This window comes from Parasteatoda tepidariorum, chromosome 8, assembly GCF_043381705.1.
Source record: "Parasteatoda tepidariorum isolate YZ-2023 chromosome 8, CAS_Ptep_4.0, whole genome shotgun sequence".
NCBI lineage: Eukaryota > Metazoa > Arthropoda > Arachnida > Araneae > Theridiidae > Parasteatoda > Parasteatoda tepidariorum.
In genome coordinates, this window is record NC_092211.1 from 30,422,075 (window position 1) to 30,447,577 (window position 25,503).

The window sequence follows — 25,503 nt, forward strand, 5'->3', positions numbered from 1 at the left end:
CAGATAGCTGGACTCATTGAGGAATTCTTTGAATTAAAATTTGAGCCTGATAAGGAGACTATTGGAATATTTTGCAAATTAGTTGATGAGAAAAAGAAACAAAAATTAATGAAGCAGGTTTTGAAATGCCTGAAAAGCTAACTTATTTCCACTTAGAAGATTGCAGGCAGATTATGATAACTTAGTTCAAATACTTTATAGATAAGAGAATAAATATTTTACAATTCCAAACGCCCAGAAAGAACTCCTAAGTGAATCTCAAAGAATACAACAAAAGCATAGACACGGGAGAGGACACAGTTGCCGATGTTATACTACTTAATCTACTAAAAAGCAAGTATATCATAAGTTGCATGGAAATATCTACAGTTGTCGTATCCTGGGCAACAATATGTTCCTACTGTTATAAAAAAGGACATACAGTGGGAAGATGCTTTCTTAAGAACAATATGAAACAGAATTCCAAAATTCGAAATTCCAAGGAAACTTTTTGCAGTGATGTGCCTATGGTAAGAAAAGATTCTGAAATTCACCATAAGAAAGACCACAATTAGCATGATGAATTCCTGATTGGTATAGACAGCATAGCTCACTTTTGCACCCAAAGAGATTGGTTTACTACATTCAAGACTTTGAACCCTAGTCAAGCTCTTGAAAAAGATAAAGACAGCAAGTCAAATATTTTTGGTACTAGTAATGTATATTTTGTTCCTAATATGCGTAAAAATTTAATTAGCGGATCTAACATGGATTTAGTGGGAATTACTGTAAAAATGGGGCAACAACTAAATGATAGTATTTGGTAAAAATGGTAACTATTTATTTACTGTAAATAGAATTGATAAATTGTATATATTTAAAGGTTATGCTGAAAAAGTTGTCGAAACCAAAGAATTAGCATTTTGTATAAGTCTAAATAAGGAATTAGTTCATAGAAGATTTTTGTGAAGATTGCAATGTTAAATTGCATGAGCCAAACAATGTTGTAAAAGGTTTAGATAATTAGATTGTAAATTTGATTCATTCTAGAACTGTAGAACATGGTATAATGATTAACACTGACTTAGAGAAAGTACACATGGATGTTTGGGGTAAAAGTTCTGTAAGTTCAGTTGGGAGATGAATATTCCCTATCAGTAATAGATTATTTCTTTTGCTATGTTGAAATTTTTTCCATAAAACACAAAAGAGAAGTATTTAATTTCTTTAAACAGTATTTGTCAAAATAGTTAAATGTTATACTTTTATTTGCAAGATGTGATAATGGTATGGAATTTTGCAATTTAAATTAAATTTTTTTTTTTAGTGAAATAGGTATATGTATAGAGAGGACTTCAGTATACACTCCAGAACAAAATGATGCAGCTAAATCTTATAACAGAGTAGCTGCAGAGGGAATTCACTCAGTGTTAATCGATAGTGGTTGAAAAAGTAGATTTCGGGCAGAAGCACTACATTGTTTTGTTCACTTAACGAATTGCAGTGAACACAACTACTGGAAGGTGAAACACTGTTTGAGATTTTCTATGATTATAAGCCATCAGTTAAATATTTCAAAGTACAGTCCTCCCCACTTAATTAAATATTGGATAACTCACTTATATGAAACTTACATTAAATTTCCTTGTTTAAATTGATATTTGTTGTTTCCAGTCCTTGCTTAGTTGCATAAAAAAGAGATATTGAAATGGAAAAAATCTGTTTCTTTCTAAAAAAATTTTTCACCAGCTAGAATTAAATTTTTTAGTTAAGACAAGAATACAATAGGGGGTCAATTCAATAGGGACTTCCTGCTCATTTGTTGTTCAGAACAGGCATCAGGAGTATAGTTTAAGAATTAAAATCTTGCTGGCAGTTATATATTGAAGTGGATAAAAATGGAGCAGAGTGAATGAAGAAAGAATACTAAAGAACATTATTAAGAATTATCAAATCTTAATCATTTTTCTTTGATAATTTATTCAGGTGCTAATTGGGGTTGTCATTTAACAAACAGATTTTCTACATCAGGTTATTGAATATGCTTAGCGAATATTCCATTTAGTCGGAAATGTAGCAAACAAAAATGTAATGCATTAGGAAGCATGGAATCAGAGTTTACTGCATTAACTGAAACAGTAAAAGAACTTTTATGGCTTACAAACATATGTAATGAGTTAAACATAATATCAAAAAAAGGAAAAACTTGTTTTGTAATATGATAATCAATCTGCAATTTATTATTGTAAAAATAATGTTGAAAATTTAAATACTAAGCATATTGATCTAAGATTTCAATTTTGTAAGAAAGTATTGTAATTTGTAAGAAATTTGTTTTTGTAAGAGATTTGTTTTGTAAGAAAGTATTGTAATTTGTAAGAAATTTGATTTTGTAAGAAGTTTGTTGTAAGAAATTGTCTTAATGAGGGAAAATTTGAAATCAAGTTTATTAAAAATAAAAGTTATTTGGCATTATTTTTTGACTAAAACTTTAACAAAGACTGAATTAGATAAAATCAAGATAATTTATTTCGCAATGTCACACTATGAATTTGAAGGAAGACTGTTCAAATAAGAAGAACGGCGAGTCAGAAATCCGAAGTTCTAAAGACCACTGGAAAAGGGAGAAATACGAAAATGATTCTGAAGGGAGAGTTTAAGTTTTCATGCTCTGGAAAAAGATGCGATTTTTCTTTTCTAGACTGCTTATTTCCCTATTTTTAAAGTTTATTTTGGACACTTAAAAATAAATTACATATCAATTGCAAGTACCGTTGTTTTACCCTCTTTCTGCAAGTGTTTCTGATTAGGAATTAGATGCATGCTTGTTTACATAGGACAAATCTAGATTGGATTTATATGGGGAAAAAGTATAGAACGACTATAGCTGTAGTTATATTGATGAGAATAGAATAATCTCGATTATATTTTCCAGAAAGTTATGAGATGATTAATTTAAATTACTTTTTGCTAAATAAATTTTTTTGTAAGTTCAAAGTTTTCAAATATGCTTGCTTGGCATTTTCCACAAGGCACTCAACTATCCCAGGAAGGATTAGATTCCTTAAGCACTCTCAATGTAATGCACATCAAGCTTAAATTCTGTTCTTCCATGTGCTTCAATTTCAAGACTTTCATCACCATCATCACATTTTTTTAAACCAACTTTGAATTATCCATTCATTAATAGTAACTTTACCAAACGCAGCATTAATGTTTCAAGCAGCTACTGAAACACTATGACCACTTTTAAATTCATAAATAAAAATAACACGTAATTTGCGAGAATTCATGTTTAAAAATCAACGTTTGAAAAAAATAATGCATAAAACTTTCACAATTAGAGGGAGCACATAAAAAGTTTTAGAATAATATAATTTTTATACAATTAATAAACATTTATTAAAAAAAAAGAATAACAAAATTGCTTTAAAAAAATTCGATATTTCTTAGGTATAAACCTGGTATAAATATACATATTGCATAATAGAAGTATATTTAAACTTTGAAAACAAATAAATGCATAATGCAAACATAAATGCATTACATCAAAATTTACTATGAGTACATTTAATAATGACGGAAATGCAAATTTACCAGATGATCTTCTGACTGATAATCTGCGACTTGCCAGCTCAGCGATGTCTCGCAAAGTTATATCAGTTTTTGGAACATCAAATTTAAAAGTTTCACCCTCTATATACCTGCAACAATACATTTGTATTAAAACATAAAAAGTTAGAGGGACAGCATAATAAATTACTTAATTATACTTTTAAAAAGTCTTTTTGATACATCAAAATATATCACTGAACTCTTCCTTCTTTATCACTTGGCAATTTTTTAAAAAAATTAACATACTGAAATAAAATATTGATACTGTATATATTTCTTTTTTACTGAATTTTGAATAGAGAAAAATCTAAAGAATTTTTTTATATTGAAATGAAATGCTAACCTTAAATGCATTTTACAGTAAATGGTTTTTGGATCAAAAGCAAACATAAAAAATATCATTGCACTGTCCAATCTTTGTCATTTGACTATTTTAGTAAATTTCATACTGAAATGAAATGATAGTATGGAATGCACAAATTGATCACTAATGTTAGAACAAAGAGCAAACAGCTACAATGATAAAAATTAGGTTAGAACATAATAGTTATTGTTTGATCACAATAGAGATTTAAAAAAATTTACACTATAAAATTATACTACTAAATGTTGTAACTGAATGTAAATACAGTTCAATAGTCTTTGGAATTATTGTTACATGCACTTTCATCTAAGCAACAGTGGGTAGTATGTAATATTTAAACAAAGAAAAGCACATTTTGAGCTGTACTCATTTCTTTTTCGCATAGCAAGATCAGGTTTTTATTGATTTTTTTATTGGGAGTTAGTGTATGGGATTCAAATATATCCCATAATTTGCTGACTCAGTTCAAAGCTAGAAGGTAATAATTTTTTTAATGAGTTAATACAATAATGAGTTCTTAATGAGTTAATGAATTACAAGTAACATTAGCTTTATTTTAAAGTAATAAAAATGCAATTTTAGTTTTCAGAAGTGACCAAGTACAAATGAGTTACCGAATTTCAAAAGTCATTGTGCACAAAACTGAATTTTTTAGAAGGAAAACATCATTTGACATTAAATATTATTCATATCACTCTGTTGTTTTTTATTAGATATACACATATTCTTTTTATTATTATTCTTATAACTTCATATAACCCCAGCCAAAAATATGATAGTTTTAATTTATTATTAAAACTAAATAAATAAAAAACATGATACCAATGAATTTAAAAATTCACATTCAGAGATGATGTAGATTTTGAGCAAAAAAATATAAACATACTAAAAGCAGTGTTTTAAAAAAAAATTATTGTCCCACTTTATTTTAAATAAATTGGTATACATTAATTTATTTTTCTCTTTTTTTGCATATAGAGTCAAATAAAAATGTACTATTTTTGGTATTTAAATTGCACCTAAGTACTATAAGTTATAAAAGATAATTTTATAAGAGTTACATCAATGTGCCTAATTTATGATTAAAAAGTAATATTATATTATTTGTCTATTAATAGAATAAAGAATTTGTTAAGTTAAAAAGGTTCTCTTTTTTAACGCTGTTTATTGTTTTTAACTGCTTTCTAAAGAAGGCTGCTTTTTCTCATATGTTGATAGGTCTTTTAAGTTCTTAAATATAATTTTGTTGGATGGAGGTAAGATGACTTGGAATTTGGGATTAATAAGAGTTTTTGATATTTAGATGCTGATTCTTGGAAAAAAAAACTGAAAGACAATAAAGTTAACAGGCTTGGTTTTGACACATTGAACACATCTAGAAATCTTATTAAAAGAATTGAGAATTTCAGGAGAAACACTCAATTTTTGTATCACTTTGATATGAAAAGTGGAGATATAAATTTTAAAATAGTTATACTATTTTTGTGATTTCATAAACAATGACTTCTAAAACTTCTTCTCAATCACTTAACTGATAATTTTTTTTAAGTCATTATACATAAAATGATAAATATAATAGACTAAAAAAAGCTTAAAGTGGTGTTTATTTTTATTTAACAAAAGTTATACTAAATATTATGTTATTTTACAGAACCAGAAATAGAAAATATATTTCTTTAAAAAAAATAATAAGTACAAAACTTTGAATAAAGAATATGAGCAAAAATTAATTTTTAAAAAATTGAATTTTGTAAAAATAGTCAATAAATATATTTAGAAACTTTTTTAGAAAAAAGAAAATGAAGTAGTAACATAGTATGTATAGGCAGAATGCATCAATGCACAAATTTCATAACGTTCTCTTAAACCTCAGTAGTGTACTCCAGTTATATTTAAAGCATATTTGCTCAAACAATAAAGAGACGACTCTTTATTCGATAAAATTTTAATCTATATTACTTAAGTGAATAAATTAATGTAGTTCACATAATGTACTATTTTTGCCTGTTTTTTTTAAAAGGATTGACTTCATATTATCAATATTACGGAGCACATAAAACTGGTCATATTACATGAAATAATGAAACTAGTTGTAGTAGTACATACATAATAACTTGAGGAGGTGGATCCCTGCTTTCATGTTCAATTAAAGCTAAATATGGGAAGCCGAATTTGCCCACATATTCATTGTTATCAAGACTAGGAAAATCTTCATCAACTTCTCCAGTTTCTTCAGCAATTTTCAGACAGTAGGAAGAAACAGAGGATCTATAAAAATGCATACTTCATAAATGACAAATAGATTAGTTTTTAGGACAAATAGGTTTATATAGTTAATATTTCATAAATGACAAATAGGTTTCTTTAATGTCATTTGAGAAAATGCGCATTTTATAAATGACACAAAAACAAATATGTTCTGTAGAGCACAATTCATAGATAATCAGCTAAATGTAACACATTTTTTCAAGTGCTTCCAGATCTGCAGAATGTTTGACGAATTTTGTGAGTTTATAAGAAACTATATTCTTGGAAAATTATTAAATTACTACTCATTAAAATATAGCTCTAACTTTCAATTACAATTAAAAATGGAATTCAAAGGCTACTTTAAAAGGATTGTTATTGAATAAAATTATCACTGCTATTTGATATTAATTAAAAAAAGCATGCACAGATTTATTATCAAGAAGTCACGTAACAAAAAATGTAAATTTTAAATTCTTTAATTAAGGATATTGAACTAATTTTGTGATAGAATATTAGTTGCATTCTTGAATAAAAAGTTGATCTTTTTTTGCAAGTTGTACAATGCAAAAACAAAGATAGGTTTTTTTCACCTTTCATTTTTTTAGTGTAGTCAGGTTTTAAGCTAATAGGTTGATTAAAACATAGAGAGTGTTCCGAAATTCGACTGACAAATTCAGAGGGGTATAAGAAAGCATTAAGATGATGAAAATTTCTGATAGAACATGCGAGGTTATAAATCATGAGAAACCCAATCAGGTTCTGAATCGAAAGGAGAGGAAAGGTGGAGATTGTGAACTCATGTCCGCCAGATCTCAATTTCAATGACTTTTACCAACAACATTGCCTTAAAATGCTAGTTTACACAATGCTTGTAGACACATCAGAGGATCTCATAGTGTGGATTGTCTTTGCTTTGGTAGACATCACCTGGCCTCTTTCAGTGCATGCAGAAATTATAATGATGCTGTAGACTGTGCATTGACTTCAGAGGGTGCCAGTTAGACGAACTCTTGATGAGGAGCATCTTAGACAAACTCAAATAAATCTTTTTGCAGTTCGCAAGTTTTTAGTATCTTTTGAAGTTGTTTTTTTTTAGCGACGTTGAAACTTGCATGGATTTTGTATAATTTTCACCCTCTTATGGTGGCTTGCAACATCATGTTCTATGGAAAGTTTTTATTTTTTTAAACTTTTTCGGAATTTGTTGGTCGAACTTCGGAGCTTCCTGTATAGTAACAAATTGTTCTTTGACAGACATGCTTAAAAAAGAAGATAAAAATATAGCCGAATAACATTATTTAGTTAATTTTCGTCTTCTTGATACTTTTAGCTTTTTTAAAACTCTTATTAGCTCTTATATGAAGTATCAGCATAAAACGTAATATTTTTCAACAAAGAAAAAAAAAGAAGACAAATTCAAGTACAAAATTAAATTGGTTCTGCTTTAGGATTGGAGGAAATAGCACTTGATAACTTTTAGAACTTCAAGATTATTTTCACAAAGAAGTTTCAACTTTAAAAATACTTATTGTATAGTTGAATTAGTATAACTGTAAAAAAATGCGTTGAAATTCTAAAATATCGGGCTCTTTCTCTGATTCTAATTAAGCAATGACCTTGCATTTTACATGTTTTGAAAGATTCTGACAAGTAAAGAAAATAAATATTATCAATTTATTTGTGGAAATTAAATATTAATAAAAAAAACGCCAATTTAAAATTCCCAATCTCTCTAAAACTCTTTTGAGAATAATAAAGTTACAATTAGGAGCTCAAAACAAGCAGACAAAATTTCTGTTCGGAAATTACATTACCCTTATATTCTTAACACAGCATGCAGATAATATTAGCAGAAATATTGTAAAATACCAACAAATCACCCATAAAATTTTCAAGACCGCTAAAATGCTAAGGGAGGTGCAGATAAAAATCCTAAAAGGTGAAAAAAATGAGAATTGATAAGGCTTAAATATTATTAAATTCTTAATGTAAGTAAGAATTTATAAAAAAGAGTTAACTCATTCCTTTTTATTTACCTAATCATGCTTATTTTCATTAAAAATTAGATTTAATTATTATGCTCAATAAAGTAACTTACCTAACATAAAATTTGAAATTGCAATGGGAAAACAAACATAAGAGTAATATCATTTAAAAGTAACAAGTAAAACATGCAGATAATATTGTTTCGTTAATAAAAATTTTCTGGGTTCACTCCATCAATGCTTACTTATGTTTAATATTTCTCTGAAAATAATATTTTATGCTTTTTTTATACTTAAAAGTGATGATGCAGATTTAACGTAGTTGATGTCATTTTTTCTCGACAGATAATAATGATTACATGAATATGCTTTCATTAGCATGCACTTGAGAAAGATATGTAACCAACTGGTCATGTTTGTTAAACAAAAGTACATTATAAAGTTTCAAAAATATGTCTTTCGAACTTAAAATATTTTTTTTTGAAATGCAAAGATTAAAAAAAAAATAATAATAACTAGACTAACATATTGAAAATAAACTGTAGTGTCTGCAGCATGTTTTTTGTTATTTAACATGCTACTTGAGAAAAGAAATGACAATTATTGAAAATTAAATTCAACACAATCATGATTAAGAATATTTTTGACATACTATTTGATGTCCAATGTTAAAGAACTATTTTTTTTTGGAGCAATGCCAGTCTCATATGACAAGACAGGCCAGTGCTTGATTAAGGGTATGCGGGGCTCTAGGCCGTTCAAATTTTTGGGACCCTTAGATTAAAATTTTTTTTCTCGTATATTTTTTATTTATTCAAATATTTATATATCTTTTCTTTAAGCAAGCATATTTAAAATAAAAATAAAAAATAAAATTTTACTTTAATTTGTTAAATTAGAACTAAAAAATGATCATAACATTTTGAAAAAATTTGAAAAATTTTGAAAAAATTTGACTGTATTCAAAAATCTTTTTTTTCTGTTCTTGCGTTCAATAAACTCATCTATAATGTTATCAAAATTAATTTCACGGAGAACATCTGATTCGATAAACATCAATCTTAGCATATCTAATCGTTTATTGAAACATGAAGCTTCTTTGCTCACTCTTGATCCCCTTCATTTTTGAAAACGAGCGCTCCGTAGAACAATTTGTTATCATAAGAGTTAAAAAAATGCAAAGAACAGTTTCAACATTTGGAAAAACAGATCCAAGTGGGTCTTGAAATAAAGTTTCGTGAAATTCAGAATGACATTATGTAAAAAAATCATTGTTTTTCTTAATTTCTTAAAAATTATTTTCAAAAAATCCATTTCAAGGGGGCCCCAGGCCATGGCCTAGTGGGTAATCTGGCACTGAGAGAGGCATGCATACGCAGAAAAGTGCAACTTAAATCTGTCATGATTGAAAGTCTTAAACCAAAATCTACAGCAAAAACATGTATGAATTAAAAATATACTTTAGTGGTGGTTCTTTTCCTTCATTTGTGTACATCCAACATATGAGACCAATCAGCTCATGAACACGAGCATTTGATAGGCAGATGACTTCCGTGCCATAGTTCCTCTCAGCAGCAGGTAACATTGTGAGATAGATTAAGATCTTTTTAGAGGCAGCTGATCGATTGAGCTAAAAATGAATCTAATTATAATTTCATGCTGTAAAATCATTTGTAAGAGCAACACATACCATAGAAGAAATTTTTAAAGCTTACAAACTAATTTGTTCCCAATAAATAAATAAATAGTACTGACGGAAGAAGATTCCGGCAGCTTCTTTTTATTTTCCCACAATTCTTTCCAAAATGATATATATCAACTCTTGATTTATTAAAAAAATATTTTTATTTTCATTTCCGAGCACAAGAGGGGAAAAATACTAAGTACCTATTAACTGAAATCATGAGGAGATATGATAAGAAAAAGTGTGTAAAAAGCTGCTTTGCCCAAAGAAAAAACATTTATAATATTATCATACATTTTTAAAGTTCACTATTATTTTTCTTACTATATGTGTACATTTGACAGTTCAACAAACTGTTAAGCTTTATATATAAATCACGATTTAAAAGAATAAAACAACAATAAAATTTAGAAACTTTTTCTTCTACAGCTTACAAAGCGGGAAGTACTGCCAAAATTGGAAGAATCTCATGCCTGCATTTTTACACAGTTATATATCATTTATATATTAATACAGTTATTATACATACAAAGATAATTTTGTTAAAAAAAAGAGAAAGATATTACAAAAAAATTTGTTTGATAAGAATAGTGGTAAAAAAGAATTTGTAACTTTTAATGAAATGCGCTTTTAATCATTAGAATATTCTGAATTAACTTACAAATATCTATATAAATATAATAAGTATAATTTACAGAAATATATTAAAAACCAGATTATTTGCCAAGTATAGTATGTGTAATATATTGCAAAATAACTTCTTTTCATTCAGTAATGTTATTACCATTCACTACCAAAGCTGCTGAGTCGTTGACAGGAATTAAACTCAACTAGTAAATATATTGCCATTTAAGATTGAGAAAGGCTTTTTTCCTTAAATTATTATTTTAACTCCTTATAAGTCATAATTTTCACTCTTAAAATATATTTCTAATACCATCAAATCACTGTTCATGCCAGTGAATCACCTAGGTTTTCTGTAAGTACTTTTTATACCACACTAATAATAAACTATTAATAATGTCTCTAAAGACATTAATAGTAAACAATATTTTATTTTATAAGCATTGTAGAACAGCCAAACCAATTTTGAGTCTATGATTACCAATGTTTAACACTGTATCCTAGTAACTTTGAACCCACTCCAGAAGACAAAGGAACTCCTGGATCAAGTATCGGGAAAAATTTGCCTTCGTGGAGGGCTTTTTGATTGAACTAACCTGCATTTGCGTTACAGGAAGAGGAAGACCACCAAAACTTCCCACAATGAGACTGACAACGAGGGGGCTCTAACTTATGATCCGTTTACCATTGAGGATATCTTTACGTTAGAACTGCTGTTGGTGCAAGCTGGGTGCAGAATCTGAATTAACCATTCATCTCTGGGATTTGAACCCAGCCACCTCATTGGGAGGCAAATGCTCTATCCCCTAAGCACCACAACTCAATGGACTCGATTCAAAAGTTTTAGAGTTTGCTATTAAAATCAATGAAGAAAACTGATTTTTTTTATTGTTAATTTTGAAGTGACAATGAGCCCCAGCATAATTATTAGTGCCAAATCATACTGAATATTGTTAATGTTTATTTTGATGGGCCAAACTTTTAAAAATGTGCCATGCTTAATATAAATAACGTAAAATCACTAAAAAGGGCGAGAAATAATAATAAAAAAAAATATTGGAAAAAGTTAAGTTATTTTAATTGTGCCATATGCCTTTTAGTTTCATGCATAATTGTGCAGTGTAAAGTTAATTAAAGCCAATTATTTATTTTTAGTTTAACTCTGTATGAAAAACAGGTATTCAACAGGTATATAATTAAAATTATATGATATTACTGTCATTTTTTTGAAAATTAAAGTTCACTATTAACAACAGCAGAGGAAAAGAGCAAAAAATATTACCCTCCCATCAAATCTTGCATATTCACCAAATGGATTATTTGGAGCTGCAGGATAAAGTTCCAACGCTTCACTCAGGGCAGACTTAACTGGCGGTTTGTTTTTCTTTACCTCAGACAAATCTTTTTCAGGGAACAGTTCAGATAGCTCTTTATCTAAAAACAAAATTAGTTTTATTCATGAAAAGACAATACTGTTTTAATAATACACAAAGAAATTGACTCATAAATTAATCAGGGGCCACTGCACCCTCAAGGATTGTGTAAGATATTTGGTCAGTTGTAAAAAAAAGGAGACATTTTGAACAGTAGATTTCGTTAAAAATGTCACCAACACTTTCGAACATCACTGAAGGTCTTTAGGTTTTTAGTATACAGGGTGTAAAAAAAGTTTGGAAATGGTCAACTATCTTGAGAAATATACGCTAGATATCAAAAAAGTGAAAAAGATGAATTCCATATTTTTTTAGCGATCCAATGACACTGTAATATCGCACTGTCCAAACAATAATTTCTCAGAGTCCCAGACTCCTACAAAAGAACGTCTTTACTTCACAGACACTTCGTGCTAACTTTTACATATCTTTATTCACTACATCTACACTTGATCACCGCGCCATCACAACATGGAGGCATGACAGACACCAAACTCGATCTTCCATCCCAACATCAGGGTGCAGAGCAGGGAGCAATTTTGAAGCCTCAAGTATTTTATTCCAATTTCCCATCTAAATTTCTTTTTATTGAAGTTTCAGATTCTCCATAAAAAAGTAACCTTTTTTGACAAATAGGTTTATGCATTTTCTTTCACAGATGGTGCTGTAACAGAGAAAAAATAGTGTACAAACAAAAAGATGGTATCTAAAGACCCCTCAGATTGAAAATAAATAAATAAATATAAAATAAAAATGCTTCAGTATTTTTTTTAAAAGAAAATTTTTGAAACATGTCTATTTTAAAGTTCATAATCTGGCGAGTCTCGAGATTCGCCATTTAAAACAGTTTGTACCCTATTTTAATTTTCTTGGTTACCATCTGTGAAGCAAAATGCATAAACCTATGTGTCAAATAGGGTTCCTTTTTTGGGGGGGGGGGGGAANAAAAAAAAAAAAAAAAAAAAAAAAAAAAAAAAAAAAAAAAACAATAGAGGCTCAAACTTAATATTTCAAATTCTCCTCCATCCTGTCCACAGGGGTGAAAGATGCCCCAAGGCAAGATGTTGTCTACCAAGTTATTAGAGTAGATTAAAGAAAAATACATAAACCAATATAGGTTAATAGTTTGCTTGTTGTTGACGTATGCCTGTTTAGGCAGAGGGGGTGCGATTGTTCTTGTTTTCCAGTGGCGCCATCTATGGCCAAGAATTTGCTGCCGCACCATACGTCGCACCCGTTTATAGGGCGGACCCATTCATACATCCACCGATAGTAATTTTGACCTGAATCAGAGAATGATCGATCTCCAATCCATTACCCCCAGAGGTATGATTTGTTATGGGAACATGGAGGACTTTTGCGACTCGACAGATTTAACGTGCATCAATCACTTTACTATACTGTCATATGTTATATCAGTCACTTTACTATACTGTCATATATAGTCATATGTCTTCGGCCGGCGGGGTTCGAACCCACGAACTCTCGGACACGGTCTCAGCGCCCTACCGACCAGGCTATCCCGGCGCAGTAGTTTGCTTAAATTTGGGTAAAAAAATTTCTTACAATTAGTCGACTTGAAGAATTTTAATTGTGGAATTGGTTTTTAACTGTGCTTAATACAAGGCATTTGCTTAAATAACTTTCAATAATAATAATAATAATAAAAACATTTACAAATTGAATACAATACCAGTTAGTTGAGTAGGAGGATTTTTCCACTGAACATGAGTAATTTTGGCTTGTATTTGGCGATCTTTTTTCATTTTTTCCAATCTCTGGGCAGTGTTTGATCTATGCCTATGTCCTCCGATAAATCCCATTCCAGAAACAATATCGTATGACTGTGATGGTTCCAAGAGATCAGACTCTGGGTAGAAGTTCAGGACTTTCAGTTCAGGCTTATCATCTTCAATGGACCGCAATGCTTTGTCAAAGACTATCTCGTTGAGCATGGCCATCTCGCACATGCCAGTGTCATCACATGTGATGAAAGAATGGTGGATGTGTGACATGAGAAATTTTCGATCATCGTAAAATGCCATGTTGCCATCATACTCTTTCAAATTCTAGTAAAGGAAAATTTTTTTCTTAATCATTAATTCGAAAAAGGTGTAACATACAGAACACTAAGCTAAGGGAAAGAATTACAAATTCATGTTTATATTAAAAACTATATCACATAGTAGTCATATAGTTTCAAGAAATGTTTTTAGAAATGTAATCCTTTAATTTTATTGCAAGCAATATTTACAAAATTATGTACAGAAAGTGAACAGTTATCATTAAAAAGAGTATAATTTGTAAATAAAATAATTAATTTAAAATTTCGAAAGATATAATTATTTATAAAAACATAAAAAGCAAAATTATTTTCGTTTTTTCTACAAGTTATACAAGTATTTGCATCTCGCAAAAAAGTAGATTCAATAGAAAAAAAAACAACAGTAAAGTAATATAAATGCTTTGTTTAATAAACAGGTATAATACTATTTCTCGGATTAATTACGGGCCATTTTTCTTTTTTAAAAAATTTATCAATATGTTAATGATACCAAATGTATGAATTTTTATTTCTGCATGTACTCAGGACAAATAACTAAACGCTACTACATTTGAGATAAAAACTAAATGGAGATTATGTAACGGAAAAAAATATCAGCACTACTATTTAAATGTATTTTAAAATGATAATGAATTTGCTAAATCAACTTTAAAAAAAGGTATTTATATTATACTGAACTTGCATATTATTGCATTGAATTGAACCAGCACATTATTGCATTGAATTGAACTTGTTTCATCTGTTAAAAAAAGGAACTTATTGAATACTTTTACGGACCTATTAATGGTGTTTAATGTGATTCATCTCATCAGGTGATGGACAGTTAGGGGTGTAGCTACCATTGGAGTAATGGGTCACACAGTATAAGGAATCTCTCTCCCCCCCCCAAAAAAAAAGTAAAACAATTTTTTAAAAAATTTATTTTAATTTGTATTAGGACACTTTTAAAAATTTGATAAGAAAGATTTTTATTTTTTAATCAATTTTTTAAGGCAGAGCAATAAAAGCTTAATTAAAAAATATCAACAAACGAAATGTCTATTTTTAAATTCTTTCTAGTTAAAAAGACATTTCTTTATATATTAAAACTATCAGATCTTCAGGGATTAAGGGGGATCGTACTTAGTGTGTTTGTCTCAAGGTTCCTGCGAGTCTAGCTATGCTACTGCCCATTGCTTAGGTTATAGGTTGCTGGACCAGAGTCAAATGTAAGTTGAAAATAACAATGCAATTTAAGAAATAAATACAGTTTATAAAATAATTAAGAGCATTAATCAATATTAAAAACGACGCTGTTGATTTATTTCATCAAATAAAAAAAAACTACCAAGATTTATTTGATAAGAAACATATTAATCTACATTAAGGGGCAAAAACATTAACTTTTTTTATATACATTTTTTATCCTATACTTGACGGTAGATAGCAAAGTAATACATTAATTTTTTACTTCCCAAAATGTCTTAGTTAGCGGTAGCGTTAAACAGGAAAAATGGTTTTTGCTGTCAACACATTCACCCACCCTCCCACAACGATTCTAAAAAAGTCAAACTGAATAATAATTATAGCCTTTCTTCAGCCACGAAAATATAATCAAAGTAGTAATAACCAAGCAAAAAAAAAAGTCAGTGGTTTTGTCAATGATTAATGCTTGGATGACGTTTATCGTCTTTCATAAATTACCGCTCTCATCAGTACAAGAGAGTTACAGATAATACGAGAGTTTTCCTTTTCGCAGCGTCAGATAACGCGATTATGGCAGGATATTATTGTAATTGATAGGGGGACTGGCTAATTCCGACACAGCTTTTCCATTACGGTTCCCTTGCTTAAGAAAGCCTTTTGTTGCAAGAACTTACTTAATATGATCAACTTTTTTCATTCATTCATTTCACCCACAGCGTTTCTATTTCATTTTTTCGTCCCGACCGAATCCTTTTAATATATTTCGCCATTTTTTTTTCCCCTTCTATTTTTTTTCTTCAATCTTTTTCCATCGCCAAAAGTTTTTCTCTCTGCACCTTCCGCTAATTCTCCCGTTTTTTTCTGGTTTATTCTTTTTAATTTTTTCCCACCCTTTTTCTTAAGCTTTCATTTACTAAGGAGGAAAAATCGGGAAAGAGGTTAAGAAACAAAAAAAAAAAAGGGAGCAAAAGGAAGCATTTAAATTAGGATCCTGATAATGAAAATTTGGATAGGTGAGGCTGTCATCTTTGCTTCTGAAATCGACTGGCGAAACAGTAACGAACGGTCTTACAGGGGAACTCCATACCCCTGCCTCACCTAATAAGTATAGATATATATTTTCATTATTTTATTTTTTATTTAAAGAGGAAAGAAAAAAAAAAGTTCGTTATTATTATTTTATTTTTAGTCGCCTTCCAAACTGGCGCTAAATATGTTCCACAGAGAGGAATGGTGCGGAGGGGAGTATAATTACAACGGGATGTTTCAAAAACAAAGAAAACATTTCTCAATTTTTTTTCTTCCAAAACAGAAAGAGAGAGAAGCCGAGTTTGATTAAAGTTTGAAATATTCATTAGTTCGGTGGAAAAGTGTGGAAACATTATCTGCTTTCCCGTAATCAAAATGCATTTCCCCTTTCGCGCATATGCGACATGCCGCGGTGTATGGGGCTCCGCGCTAAGTAATGCAGATAATTAGTGACTTTGAATGCAGCCTTCTGTTTTTCGCGTTCGCCAAAAAGGGATTCGGTCGCATTAGGAAAGAGGACTGATGAAGCGTATGATATGTATGATACCCTAACGCGGATCTCCTTCCCTAGTGTAAAGCTGCACTAGAACAAAAGGACAACAGGGGCTGTGGGTGTTGTGCAGAAAAAAAAAAGAGAATTATCTTCTAACTGGAATCTCTACCGTGATAGGAAATGCTGCGGCATTAATATGTGCAATTAGGAAAAGGCCGAAAACTTTCTTGAGTTGCTCGGGTGTTCGTTAATAGAACTGACATTGTAATAAATGCCTTTCTTGTTAGTTTTTCGCTGTTTATGAACAGGAGTTTAGTTAAAATTCGTATTTAATGTTCGGATTTTTGTTAGGGTTAATCTTAATGCAAGAATACATTATTTCTCTGTTGTTTGATTTTTAAATTTTTAAGAAAACAGGATTGAATCTGTATTTTTTTAAGGAGTTATAATGCATTTATTTGATTAAAATAAGCAACAGAAAGAGGGAATTTATTATTATTTTTTTAAAGCACTAATTGACAATGCGTATATCTATATTAGGGAAAATAAATTTGCTTTATAATTAACACCAGAAATTAATAAGCTTCATTACAAAGTAGAAAGCATTGATAATCTCATTTGAATGTAACAGGAAACACAAGGTTACAACAGAATGTAACTAATTATATCTAAGGTATACTTTTTAAAACCGCTGTTGTCTTTAGTTTTGGGATCTGAACGAAAAGCGGCCCGGTAGTTCTAGAAACGCATGTCCATGCTAGGTCAGCCTAAGCAATTGTATAAATACATTGTTCTATAGTCCATTATTATAAAAAAATTTAGTACAATTGCCTCGAAAACTAATAAGCATATTTTATAATTTCATGTTGTTGTATAACATTTACTTCAGCCCAATTTTCCAAAAAATTGTTTCAAATGGGAACGGCACACTGGTCAACTGGTCAGTCTGAGACTAGTTGCTTTAGAAAGCAATTTTGTTGTAAAACAAAAAATGCTACAAACAATTAAAACCGAGAAAACAATGAAGTTCCATGGAATATTTTTTTTCTTCTCGTCTTCGAAAAATCTATTGCATAAAACCTGGATATGAATCTGGAATCGGTTCATTTCATGGAATTTTCCTCGATTCTTTACCAAGTTTCGTCTCTTCATGGTATAATCCCCCCCCCCTAAAACGAATTTTGTATTAATCTATACTTTACTGAAGACTCCCCATTAATATACTAATATTTAGAAAAATTGCAACACTATGAAGGGATTGAAAATTTATTTCACATATTACTGATAGTTGTACAAATAAATATGTGCAATTGTAGTACATGCGCAATCGCTTTGTAATTCTAATCATTCGGATGTCTTATCTCAATTTACATTTCATGTAAGTTTGGTTAAATTTGCATAATTCTCAGACGGTGTTGAGATTTTCACAAACATAAGTGTATGATATCTGACTTAAAGAAACGGGCAAAACATGACCCTCATTGTGATTTATGTTGCAAGAAATAAAAGAACATATATGTATTTTAAAATAAATCCAATTTACTATGTTTGAGAGATTTTTGCGATAAAAATTGACACGTAGCGGAAATCTGACAGCTTATGGCAAAAATGTAAAAGTTGAGCATGATGCATTTGTGAGAGCTAAGAAAGTGGTTAATTTGCCATTCCTTACAACACTTCCAAAAATTTTCTCAGGCGTTAATAAAATTGGGGCATTATCGGGACATCTGTCTCGTACGGCAAGAAGTTTCTGTGGCAAAATGCATTTCCGGTTTCAATCGTTTTGAGAAAAATGCTACCTTGACAATTCTAAAATAATGAAGACAATAATAGCAATAGATAAGCAAATAAATTTATAGATAAAGTAACAACAGTTCGTCACGTCGCTGAAATAAGATTGCAAAAGCATATCGAAATGTTTTTTACGGATCATATCTTAAAATATGATGACATCATTAAGATTAAGTGGTTCGATAGATGCCTTTAAACTCGCAATAACTAAATAGCTATAATAATGAAGTCTTATAACACTGTAAGGACGGAAGTGATAGGAATTTTTTAATTTTTACAAAATCCAAAAATCTTGATGATTTTTAAGATTTTTCTTAGCGCAATATTCAATGCACGCGTGCATCTCAAATCTGATAATAATTTCGAATCTATTCAGAATTGTTGTCTTAACACGAGTTTTGATTAAAAAAAAAAAAGCTCTTTCGTAATTTTTATATATATATATATAATCGTCGTTGAACAGCCGACCCAATTTTGGGTTTACGACTACTAATGTTCAACTCCACAGCCTTCCAATTTTTGAACAAATCCAGAAGACAAGCAAACTCCTGGATCAGTACCTCCAGAAGTATGATTTGTTATGGGAACATGAAGAACTTTGAGACCCGACAGATTTAACGTGCATCAGTAACCATTCTTCGGCCTTCGGGGATCGAACCCACGATCTCTTGGACATGGGCTCAGTGCCCTAAGAACCAGGCTATCCCGGGGGTCCCTTTTGTAAATTTGCACATTTTCAGAAATTTGAAAAATAAGAAATTTGTTAGATCAGTTTTTCTGCTCTTAGACCAGTTCATAAAATTTTGAACAATGGCTAAATAGGAGGTAAAAAAGAAAATTCTTTAGAAGAATTCTCCTTATGTTGCTCATAATGAAAACGATACTTAAAATATCAGCTACTAAGAACTACTACTAATATGCAGTTATAATTCGAATAAATGAAATTAAAAAAGCATTCTAATTTGTCTTTAAAACTGATGCATATAACACTACTTTATATGTCACACCTGAAAATTAGTTGGAAATTCCACTTTTTTATGTGTTATTTAAAAACTCAAGAGAAGGAAGCGTAAAAAAATGAAACTACATATTAGCATCGAATAAGATAACGATTCCTAACCTTCTCAAGTCGCGATCCAAAATCTACGCTAAGAACAAAACCGTGACGTAACGACATGTTTTGAAATGAACAATGTTTATTGAAATTATGCATTAGTGCATATATATAAAATGCAACGAAAGTTAGGATTTTCGATAAAAGAAAAATTGGAAAACAAATCGGTAAAGCACAGGATTAATAATTTGAAACAGTAATTGACTGATCAACTAAACGTATGCTAACTAAATAATTATAATCGCATAGCACACCACCAAAGCATTTATAAAATACATTTTTAGTAAAAAATCCAGGTTAACCCTTATTGGACCACTCATAAAAATAACCAAAGGAAAAACATACAAATATTGAAACATGAACAATCCAAGGTACCTTGGCAAACAAGATTCCCTTTCCTATTTATCCTTTGGCCAAACAAGGTACTTTCACACATAAAAAAAAAATTAAATATTTTTTTAAAAACACAGACTGTTGTATAAATAGGATAACGGTGCAATACACTACCATAAGGTACAAAGGTTGACTTACCTTACAAAAAATATTTTTATAAATGGAAAACTGAAAAACAGTCTTAGTCCAACATCGAACAATTTGCAAATTGTAACAGGATTTTACAAGATTTTAATTGACATTGTCTTTGACGGCCATTTTGATTTTTTTCTTTGTAGCACATGCTCAGCTACAAACCCATGTTCAGGAAACTTAGTTTTTCTCTAAATTCAATGAATGCAATTTCTAGAAGTATCAAGTCATTTAAAAAAATGGTGGGTATTGGGACCGTTGTCCTATTTAGAGAAGAATTTAAAAATACTCGTCAAATGCTTGCAGTATTTATGATCATAGATGATCAACTAAAAAACTATATATGTTTGTTTCACAAAAAAAAAATCCTTATTAATTAATAGATTAAAATTATGAAACTTTTTAAAAAGGTGAATTTAAAGCAATTTTTTTTTTCAAATTCCATTTTTTCTCCAACAATTTGCTAAATTTAGTCAATCCAAAATAATTTCGGACGACTTTAATGTTGGTTTTTAACATTTCCTTCATTTTATTCACCTTTAATTAAACTGTCCTATAAATAGGACAGTGGTCCAACATGGGTTTTAACCTTCGCTGAACTGTAGTAAAAAAGTAAATTTAAATTAAAAACATCCTTTAATAAAAGAAAACTACTTCGGTACAACCCTTTAGAAGATTGTGTAATTAGTCCCAGCTTTATACCCCTATAACATTGATGAAATGTTCGTGAATTCATTATGCAATTTCGTGAACTAGATGGAGTTGTTCACCACTTGTTTCTTAGCCATCACCGATTTTCGGCAGTATCCGTGCTAATAGTGGTGACACTGAAAACGCAATTTATTTTCAATTACACAGAAAAGAACATAAAGTCTACCCAATCAAACGGCCGAAGAATGAAAGGCTTGTTTGTGTTCCATTCTTTCAATGATCGTGATATCCTCCGCATCGTGGGGGAATGAAAATGTTCTATTTTTTTTCTTTAACGAGAAGTGAGAATTTACCGACGTTTAAGTAAACGCAATTCTCGATTCTTCGTGTTTTTAACTACAACCATTTTGCATAACATTGTTTTCGCTGCTGCCAAGCTTGCCTTTTTTTTTAGAAGCATACATTCCCGGTGGTCCCCATTAACTTAGCACGATAACGAAGTTATTGCTTGAAACCAATTAGAGAATTATTGCTAAATGACTATTAGACGCGCAGAATGCGTTCGCTTTCTTTGAACAGTTTTTTTCCGGTTTAAAAGAAGTCCTACTGCTCTCACATTTAAAAGAACATTTAGTATAAATGATTTCGTTTAATTGTCGTTTATTTTTTGGGGGGGAAACACTCAAAAGAATTGTTTTTTATAAAAATTCCAGGACAACCCGGAAATTTTGGTAAACATTTATTAGTTATTTTTCTTCGAAAGATTTACTTTTATTGCTTAAAAGTAGAAAATAAAAGAGTACTTTAAAATATTGGTTATGGATATACTGGAATTATTTATATAGTCACAAAATGATCATTTTTAATACACTTTTCAAATTATAAAAAACTAATAAATTAAAAAATTTAAAGAAAAAAATAATCGAAAATTTCTTTTCATATAAATAATAAATAGTAACATTTTCATCATGTAAATATGTTTATCTACAACGTGATGCAATCACCTTAAAAAATTTATTTACATATGTAATACACAAAAATTTATTTCAAGTGAAACCGCCGCGAAAACCTTTTTTTTTACTTAGTTTTTTTAAATAATATTTTTAAAAAATGGTAAAAAGCCCAGTAAGTTTAGTTTTATAACAAATAAGGTGTTTAATTTTAAAACCCGTTTGATGCGTAAAAATAATTAAATAAAAATAATTTACGTTTTAAAATTTATTCCAATCTAAGGTGTCCCCAATGTCTTTTTTTTCTTTCCTCGACTATTTTTAATAGTTTAAAATTCGTCGAATATTTTCCGTTTTAGAAATTGTGATATCAAAGTGAAACATTTTCTAAGACAATTTCAAACTCACTGAAAAAGTTCGAATTGGTTTCAAATTAAGCCTTATTATTTCTAGAAAAAAAAAAATCCTTGATTTTAAATTATAATGACCCTGATAAGAATGTGTCACATTTTTGAATTCAGTTCTGATGCATTGAATTTTACTGTAAATCTAATAATGCAGGTTTATTTTTTATTTATTTATTTTTCCTTACACCGGCAGCATACATTTAAAGTAAATAAAAAAAATAACAAAATTAATGTAGAAATAGTGGCTTGATTAGTTTTCATCAAACAAAATATTACCTATTTAACTTGTGTTTCTCAAACTATAGAGCGCAACTTAAGGAGAGGTTATCAAAGAACTTTATTGTAATGTATTTTCTACAATTTTTCATATATCATTAATCATATATTCTTTACCATATCTATAACATGAGCTGTGGTGGCTTAGGGGATACAGCGTTCGCCTTCCAATGAGGTGAACCAGGTTCGAATTCCAGCGATGGCTGGTCGATACGAGTTCCGCACCGGGCTCACACCAACCTGTGATGACGTAAAATATCCTAAGTGGTAGATGGATCATGGGCTACAGTCGCCTTGCCGTTAGACTGGTTTTCCTCTCCATGTAACGCAAATGCGGTTAGTTCCATCAAAAACTCCTCCCAGAAGACAAATTTCTCTCATTACTTGATCTAATAAATCCCTTGTCTTCTGGATTGGGTTCAAAATTACAAGGCTACGGAGTTGAACATTAGTAGTCGTAAACCCAAAATTGATTCGGCTAGTCAACTACGGTTATATATCCATAACATAAATCTTCCATATACATAGGATTTAAAAAATTTGCACATCAACTCAGAGTACAAAACTTGAAGCATCTAACAATACACACGCCTAAAGCACAAAAGAAGCATATATGTGAAAAAAATAAAACATAAAACAGGGTACTACTTTTAAATATATCTGTGGTATGAATTGTGCACTCTTCTTTTAATTCCGCCAACCACTATGCCTACTTTTGACATTTATATACAACGTTAAAGCTACTTAGTAAGTAACTACCAAATTCATTTTCCCTGGTCTTCTTCTTCAACAAATTAATTAGATGAAGTTGAACAAAGCAATTCTACGTTACAATAATTGGGCTACTAAATATTCATTTTATATCAAAAAATTGCCTTTGCTACTTCAATTTAATAATTCACACGCGAGCTAGCTGAACACAACATGGTAACGATGGTAGTAAATTCCATATAAATATTCTTCTATCTCCGATGATATTTTTAATTAAAACCTATCATGATCAGTAGCACTGGTATACCTCCAGTTAAAAATAGGAAGAAATAAAATATTCCACGACCGCAAACAAATAAAAATACTTCAAAAATAAAACTTAATTTTTTATTTTGAGATAACCGGGCAACATGTGATGAATGTAATTATTTAAAACAGTAATAGAAACTCAGATGTATACGACAAACGAAGCATAGTTGCATTATTTGTACATACTTCTCATTATTTTACCGTACCTTTATGTCTAGTTTTAGACCACATTTCGGCAAATATAAAACTATTTTGTAAGTAGCTGCCAACTTAATTTTTCCTAGTCCTTTTTCTTCATCAAATTATTTAGACGAAGTCGATGAAATAAATTTTGCATTACAATGCCTGCGCTACTAAATATTCATTTTGTATTGAAAAAAATGACTCTTAACTTCACCCATTTAATATTCCGTTTGTGAGCGACCTCAACATAACAATACGACGGTTGTAAATTCTATATATACCTTTTTCCAGCGGAAAAATGATATTTTAATTTAAAACTCATCATGATCAGTCCAGTTCAAAATAGGGAAAAATAAAATATTCTACAAACAAAAACTTATTTACCGAACTACGAGTGATGAATCCAACTATTAAAATTTCTTTTTTATAGAAACTTAAATCTATACGACAAACGCAGCATTGCTGCATACTTTGCACATGCTTCTTATTATTCCACTGAACCTTATGCCTAGTTTTGGACCACATTTCTGCAAATATAAAAGGCTATTTTGTAAGTAACGGCCAATTTCATTTCCCCTGGTCTTTTTTCTTCAATAAATTAATTATGTTAAATCGAAAAAAGAAATTCCAAGTTGCAATGACTGTCCTTCTAAATATTCATTTTGTGTCAAAAAGTGCCCTCAACTTCATCTATTTAATATCTCGTTTGTTAGAGAGAGAGGATCATAACATCCAGTTACGTCGTAACTTCTGGCTACTCTTCCTCCATCGGCAATATGATATTTTCATTTTCGTTTCCAGCCCATCAGGATTAGTCGCTCGGGTACAACTCCAGTTCGAAGCAGGAAGGGGAAAAAAAATTATTCCACTCGTAATAATAACCGCAAACAAATAAAAATGCCTTAAAAATAAAACTTAATTTCCACAAAGACCGAACGCCCTCGAAATTAGGTTTTGCAGTCAGGGGAGGAAAGAATAGCAATAAATATGCTTCTTTTCCGAAGCAGGCAAATGAGAAGTCAGCAAGCATGATGGAGGGACGCATTTAAAAAGGAAAGAAGAAAAAAAAAAGGTTCGGAACAAGGCGTAGTTTGGGATGCTATTAGCTGCCTAGTCTTAGTAATAAACCATAAAATAACCGTCTCATATGCAAGGGAGAACTTCATTAGTTAACAAGGGCCCCGTGCACTGGTGTCCCTAGGGTGCCGTGGGCCCCGCTCTATCATCAGATTAGTCGTCATTAACGGTCAATGCAAATGATGAGTTACAAGCATCGGTGTCTCTTTTGTTTGGGAGAAAGGATGCGGGGAATGATCACTGACTCGTTGATGCGGAGGAGCATCTTTTGCTCTCCATCTTCCCTCTCTCCTATTTTTCTCTGCTTATATCGAAGGATTTTTGTGAGGGTAAAAGTATTAAATTTAATTGGTTCTGTATGTGGGATAGCAGAGTTTTTCCGTACAGCAGTTGAATTTTGAGTTTCTAGCTATGTTTCGACGTCATGATATATAGTTTAGGTTTTATTCTCTTCTGATTTTATTAATTCAGTCTATAGAAATTTTTTTTTATATACATACAGGGTTATTCATAATTCCCCCCGGGATTTCGAAGCGTTATAGTAAAAAAAAGGAAGACGAATATGAAAAAAAAAGAAACATATGAAATTATTCCGAAACTATTCAAGTTTTACTTACATACATTACAGGTGTTCTATGTGCGAACCCTTGGTCACACGGCACATCATTGTGATAGTCCAGTTCCCCCCGGGAGGGAATTATGAATAACCCTGTATATGTCAACTATAAAAGTCAAATTATTTTATTTTATTTTTTTAAAGCAAACACTACATAAAACGGTTTAAGAAAAAACACATGAAAATC

The 25,503-nt window shown here is 30.3% G+C and overlaps 1 protein-coding gene across 2 annotated transcripts in view; it reads right to left on the bottom strand.

Moving 5' to 3' along the window:
• LOC107442776 (SAPK-interacting protein 1) overlaps positions 1 to 25,503 on the bottom strand; it is a 95,750-nt gene that overhangs the window by 15,133 nt on the left and 55,114 nt on the right. For both annotated transcript variants that reach the window (XM_043039031.2, XM_043039032.2), the window contains 5 exons: positions 13,628 to 14,003; positions 11,784 to 11,935; positions 9,654 to 9,823; positions 6,065 to 6,226; positions 3,577 to 3,683 (listed from right to left, as the gene is read on the bottom strand). In XM_043039031.2, the coding sequence (XP_042894965.1) occupies positions 3,577 to 3,683; positions 6,065 to 6,226; positions 9,654 to 9,823; positions 11,784 to 11,935; positions 13,628 to 13,979 (943 nt within the window). In that variant the 5' untranslated portion in view covers positions 13,980 to 14,003. The remainder of the gene's footprint in view (positions 1 to 3,576; positions 3,684 to 6,064; positions 6,227 to 9,653; positions 9,824 to 11,783; positions 11,936 to 13,627; positions 14,004 to 25,503) is intronic.